The sequence below is a fragment of the Lactuca virosa genome, chromosome 2 (assembly GCF_052849685.1).
Source record: "Lactuca virosa cultivar CGN04683 chromosome 2, Lactuca_virosa_CGN04683_v6, whole genome shotgun sequence".
Lineage (NCBI taxonomy): Eukaryota > Viridiplantae > Streptophyta > Magnoliopsida > Asterales > Asteraceae > Lactuca > Lactuca virosa.
The window spans coordinates 256,288,650-256,294,971 of NC_136427.1; the positions used below are offsets into that span (position 1 = coordinate 256,288,650).

Below are 6,322 nucleotides of genomic sequence, written 5' to 3' on the forward strand. Positions count from 1 at the left end.
AACATTAAAGAGTATTTTAGAAAAATAAGTTTTCTTATAATTTATTAACAACATATTTGGAAGAATTGTAAAAAAAAAAAAAAGACTTTTGAAAATCTAGTTAAAATAGTTTTCTAAACAACCCGTTTAATTTGCAAAACATGATAATTTTAAAAAAGTCAAAAACATAAGATAACTTATAAATTAGTTGTGATGCGTCAAGGTCATCCTAAACCGTTAATAACATATATATATATATATATATATATATATATATATATATATATATATATATATATATTCACATGACATCTACCATAATAAATGAAGATCTATTTTGCTAAATGTCAATCTCTTAAAAGTTTTGACACTTGTCATTTTCTGATATTTTTAAAATAAATAATATTCACATGTCAATTTGTAGGTTTTTTTAATTTTTAAAATTAAAAAGCCACATAATACATATAATTATATAAGTAAGTATTAAATATAATAAATGTGATCATAAATTTCAATAAATATGTTTTTGCTTCCTTATTTTAAAATTTAATTTTAAAAAATACTTAATGCTTATATTATGATATTTAATTTTTTTTTATTTAACCCATGTAATACATGAGTCTCACACCTAGTATATTAATAAATTACCAAAAAGACGGTGAAGATTGAACTTATAGTACAAATGAAAGCTAGTTTGAAAAATGTCACATTTCAACATGACAAACACAAAAATCTTTTAATTGTAATGTAAATACCAAACAAAAACAATTAATTTATAGAAACTAATTAGTCAAAAGAGTTAAAAAAAATATCAAAGCAAAAGAAGATACATTTTTGGGAAGACAAAAATCTTTTAATTGTAATGTAAATACCAAACAAAAACAATTAATTTATAGAAACTAATTAGTCAAAAGAGTTAAAAAAAATATCAAAGCAAAAGAAGATACATTTTTGGGAAGAAAAAGAAAAGCTGAAAATTAGGTTAAATGCAACAATTGATAATTTTAGAATCATATGCTATGTTCCGATACAAGTATGAATATCCTATTAAAATAAAAAATGTTACACTATTTATAACATTTACATTTTCCACATTCTCTGGAATAAGTTTGTTAAACAACTAACGCAAGTCATACATACAAAAAATAAAATAAAAAATACCGAGGATATATCTTATAGATTTTTATATAACTAGGAAAAGGTCCGTGCGTTGCACGGGTCATTCTTTTTAGAAAAAGACGGTGAAAGTTGTGTGACGAAATTGAGAAACAATAAACAATAGGGACTAATATTATCAAAACTTGAAAATTATATGGCCAAACTCTAAAAGCAAAAACATTCCTGTTGAAAGATTTCTTTAAAAAAAAGACGGTGAAAGTTGTGTGACGAAATTGAGAAAAAATAAACAATGGGGACTAAAATTATCAAAGCTTGAAAATTATGTGACCTTTTTAAAAAAAGACAGTGAAAGTTGTGTGACAAAATTAAGAAAAAATAAACAATGGGGACTAAAATTATCAAAGTTTGAAAATTATGTGGCCAAACTCCAAAACCAAAAAGATTTCTGTTGAAATACTCCATGCGCTTTAATATATATGTATAATGGGTTGTATCAAAGGATGTTGGCAATAGATAGTGTTGCACATCCATAATAAGAGAGGTTTTTGTTAGAATTTTTCATGAAAAAACCTAAAATAATAAAAAAAAAACTTAGGGTGCGTTTAGTTGCGGAAAAATGAACCGTTTTCCGGAAAATTTTTCTAAGAAAAATGAGAATTTTGAAAACGCGTTTAGTTCGTCTATTTTTCTAAATTTTTCATTTTCCGTTTTCTAAAATTGCAAAGAAGTTGGAAAATTTTGAAAAACCGATAATCATTGTTTTTCACATTTTTCTAATTCCAATTTTTTTCTAAAATATAAACACTCACTCCCACCCCATTCACCTCTACCTACCCTCACCTTAACACCCCCAACCCACCACACCCCTACCTACCTACACTCACTTCCAAGCCCACCCCCCCACACATACACACACCTACACCCACCCCCACCCCACAAACACACACCCACCCCCACCTACACCCCCACAATCACACACACCCACAAACCCACACACACGCCAACCTTCACAAACACACACCAACCCCCACAAACACACACACACACACAAACTCACACCCCCCTCCCCACACACACACACCCAACACCGCTACCACTACCACAATCACCGACCTACCATCACCATCACCACCACCACTACCCCATCACCACCACTGCCACAATTGCCGCCACCACCACCGCCGCCGCCATCCCGTTTGAAAAAAGACCCACCAATTTGTTGAAACAACTCAAGCCAAGAGCTTGTTAAATAGCAAGTTATCTAGCTATGGGAAAAAACTTAAGTTTGAAAAACTCCAACAATAGTTTTTTCACATTATATTAGTTTTTTTTTGGGTAAAAAGATCTTTAAAATAACTCACAAAAAGCTCTTATAGTCTTATTATAGATGCATTAAATATCCATTTAACCCTTGTAACTTAACATCATTCCATCCAAACACAATCAAACAAAATACTTCTATATATAATTGTTTGAGTGATTCAAAAGTTTTATTTTCTTATTATAAAAAACCACGATAAAACAAGCGACTACTCATGATTCATATTGAAAACTTTTATCTAACTTATTATATAAATACAAAGATAAAATAAGAGATTACTCATGAATCATGTATCCTTCATTTATAAAGAATCAAACAACACTTATTCTCTCTGATTATGATAAACTAACCTTCTCTGATTATGATAAACTAACCTTCTGAACTCTTAATATCACAATTTAAAATCATCTGATAAATTTAGAAAAGTGTCGTAAAAGTATCTCATAAATTATTATTATTATTATTATTATTATTATTATTAAATAAAAAAAAGTTCTTAAAATTATAGAAATTCGTTTTATGGCATATTCTGTAGGAATTCTGATTTCTTTTTAACGGCCACGTTCGTCACCAGAAAGCGCCAAGCAACTACGATCCGATCCTTTCATATCTCAAAGAAGACGCCACCATCCATCACCACTCCCATATCAACTGTTTCAGAATCCCCGGTTTCTCCTGGTAAGTAATCTCTTCCAACTTGAAATCTCGCCTTCTCATGCGCAAAACCATTTGATCGGAGATCGATTTTAGTTAATTGGAAATCTCTACACATGTGTTTTGATTTTTCAGTAACTGTCAGCGGGTTCAGATTTATGTGATTAAAAACTAATTTGAACGATATTTTCCCTCTCATTATTTTATCTCAAGATCGAAGAAACCTTTTGATTAATGGGTGTCTCATATCGAGATTGATGAACTGAGGGGATTCTAAAGAGGGAAATTGAAACTATTTAGAATCGATGTATCATTTTGCAACTCTCAAGTGTGATAACTTGAAATCGTGAATGGCATTCGGTTTAAATCCCTTCCCCTTTTGTTGATTCTGTAACAGAGCATGTTGCCGGATTGATCTAACATATATGCTGATAAGAATTACTGGAGACGGTTCCTTTCATATATTGGCGTTGTTTGTTTTAGAACCTGTTTACATTGATTTGAATGTATGCCTAAAAGTAGTGAAAATTGAAATCTAGGTTTATCAAGTAACTGTTGTAATCGCCTTTAAATGCCAACCAACTTTTTGGTTCACTTTCTGTGAGAGTAACTTTATGCACTCGTGCAAACCCCAATATATTCTTTTTGAGTTATTGAGTTTTTAAACCATCAAACTTGACTTTTCTTTGCAAAGAAAACCAGCATTCTGCAAAAACAGAAGATATTGACACTACACAATGCAAAAAATGAGTTATCTTAGACAAGAAATGCCCTATATTTGTTGATAATTTCTTTAGTTCACAATGTCTGCTTACCTTGTTCTTATTGAAGGTCATATTAGACATTTGATAGGTAATCCAACAATGTCTATCAAACTACATGTAGAGTTAAACCATGGTTAGAGGGAATATGTCAAGCCCTTCAAATTAAATGACATAGGTGACTTTATGGTTTACAGGGTGGTTAAATAACAAGCACAATCATGAATCGGCTCACAAGTTCTGCACGCCTCATGATCGTCTCAGATCTTGATCATACCATGGTATCTTTTTGGATCCATTTATTCAGAAACTTCCACATTAATTCATTGTATACATACTATACATTTTATTAAATGAGACGCTTTGTAGGTTGATCATCATGATCCCGAAAACCTCTCTATACTAAGGTTTAATGCTTTATGGGAAGCTAAATATCGTCATGATTCATTGCTTGTATTCTCAACTGGAAGATCACCTACACTATACAAACAGTTGAGAAAAGAAAAGCCCATGTTAACCCCTGATATTACCATATTGTCTGTGGGAACCGAGATAACATATGGTAATTCAATGGTTCCAGATGAAGGTTGGCTTGATGTTTTGAATCATAAATGGGACAAAAAGATTGTAACAGAAGAAACAAGCAAGTTCCCTGAACTTACTCTTCAGGTATAATATAAATATAAAAATTTACTTTATTCATTATACTATCAAATTGATCTTTAAAAAGTTTGTTACTTTTTTTGCAGTCTGAAACCGAGCAACGCCCTCACAAAGTTAGCTTCAAAGTTGAGAAAGAAAAGGCTCAAGAAGTAATGAAAAATCTTTCTGAAATTCTTGTAAAACGAGGGGTGAGCTTCTTTTGATGTTTTTTAGTCTTATATACAGGAAGGGTTCTCTTTTTTCTCATTAAATCACCGATTTGATGGGTTTTTTTTTTCAGCTAGATGTGAAAATAATATATAGTGGTGGGATGGATTTGGATATACTACCCCAAGGTGCTGGAAAAGGACAAGCACTTGCTTATTTGCATAAAAAGATGGTAGCCGAGGGGAAATTACCAAAAAACACCCTGGCTTGTGGGGATTCTGGGAATGATGCTGAGCTGTTCACCATTCCAGATGTACACGGTGTCATGGTCAAGAATGCACAAGAAGAACTATTGCAGTGGTATGCTGAAAATGCCAAAAATAACCCTATGATTATACATGCAGATGAAACATGTGCAGCTGGTATTATACAAGCAATTGGTCATTTTAAGCTTGGACCAAACACATCACCCAGAGACTTATCCTTATCTGACCTTTTCAAGTTGGACGATTTTGACCCTGCATATGAAGTAGTCAAGTTTTACTTGTTTCTTGAGAGGTGGTTTCGTGGTGATATTGAGAATCCTGAACAATATTTGGAGAATTTGAAAGCAGTTTGTGTAAGTTGAGCCACTTTTTCTCATGTTTTATTTAATTTATTTTTGGTATTTTTACTCCATGTTTTTTGTGGTATCATTTTTTATGCAGTCTTCGTCTGGTTCTTATTTTAGTCCATATGGTGCTGAGCAATCTCTTCATGAAGTGATTGGTAAGCTAGAAGAATGCTATGGGGAGAAAAAAGGGAAAAAATTTCGAATTTGGGTTGATCAAGTTTTCCCTTCTCAGCTTGATTCAAACACATGGCTGGTGAAGTTCAAGAAGTTGGAGCAATCTGGTGTGTCATCTTTATCCTGGATTCTTCATTTTTACACTCAGAAAATAAAAATGAAACATCATGGTTTTCTTTTTTTTTTTGTAAATTGTAGGTGAAGAGCAAATGTGTTGCTTTACTACAGTTATACTGAGTTCAAAGGTAACATTTTTTGGGAGAAGAATTGTTGTGATGAAGTGTGGCAATGTTAAATGTTTGTTGTTGATTGCAGGATGTGAAACCTTCACAAGGGTTGACTTGGGTGCATGTGCACCAAACATGGATGGATGGATCAACCAGTGATGACAAAAATTGGTTTCTTTAAGGTTTTATGCATGCCTCTCCCGCCTTTGACCTATCTTAGATATATGTTTATCTTTGAAAATAAGTGTATAAGTTGAATCTTGTATTAACAAGGAATGGTTTTTAGGCCATAAATACCAAATAATATGATTTCTTCCTTTTTCATGTTCATGCCTTGTTAACATAGTCTCTTACAAGTTATAATGTTTATTTAGTATTTCATAAGAAAAATGATCAGTTATAACAATATATTCGTCTAGACCTTGAGTTCCGAGATGACATAGTAAAACATCCATTTTGTAATAAATAAATAAATAACAACCGTTTACAATTTACACCAACTTTTATACTAATGAATTGTATAATATCATATTTGCCATCATCATTTTTTATGTATAGGCGTAACAAGTAGTGTTGAATTTGAATAACGTTACTTTAAAATCAATGCTAAACTTGACATATTAAATTGGAGATTGCTATACAACAATACATACATAGTAGTCTA

The 6,322-nt window shown here is 31.7% G+C and overlaps 1 protein-coding gene across 1 annotated transcript; it reads left to right on the forward strand.

Moving 5' to 3' along the window:
- The first annotated feature begins 2,949 nt into the window (after nucleotides 1-2,949).
- LOC145160827 (sucrose-phosphatase 2-like) lies at nucleotides 2,950-5,982 on the forward strand. Its single transcript, XM_079080176.1, has 8 exons — nucleotides 2,950-3,097; nucleotides 4,032-4,115; nucleotides 4,204-4,503; nucleotides 4,584-4,685; nucleotides 4,778-5,263; nucleotides 5,352-5,538; nucleotides 5,630-5,676; nucleotides 5,747-5,982. The coding sequence occupies exons 2-8, from the start codon at nucleotides 4,056-4,058 to the stop codon at nucleotides 5,837-5,839; spliced, it is 1,275 nt and encodes a 424-aa protein (XP_078936302.1). The 5' UTR covers nucleotides 2,950-3,097; nucleotides 4,032-4,055; the 3' UTR covers nucleotides 5,840-5,982.
- The last annotated feature ends 340 nt before the right edge of the window (nucleotides 5,983-6,322 follow it).

What these genes read in the sequence shown, in the direction of transcription:
- LOC145160827 (XM_079080176.1), top strand. Translation starts at nt 4,056, where the DNA reads ATGAATCGGCTCACAAGTTCTGCACGCCTCATGATCGTCTCAGATCTT. An exon ending in AGAATTTGAAAGCAGTTTGT is followed by an intron (nt 5,264 to 5,351) that starts GTAAGTTGAGCC and finishes TTTTTTATGCAG; the next exon opens with TCTTCGTCTGGTTCTTATTT. An exon ending in CAAGAAGTTGGAGCAATCTG is followed by an intron (nt 5,539 to 5,629) that starts GTGTGTCATCTT and finishes TGTAAATTGTAG; the next exon opens with GTGAAGAGCAAATGTGTTGC.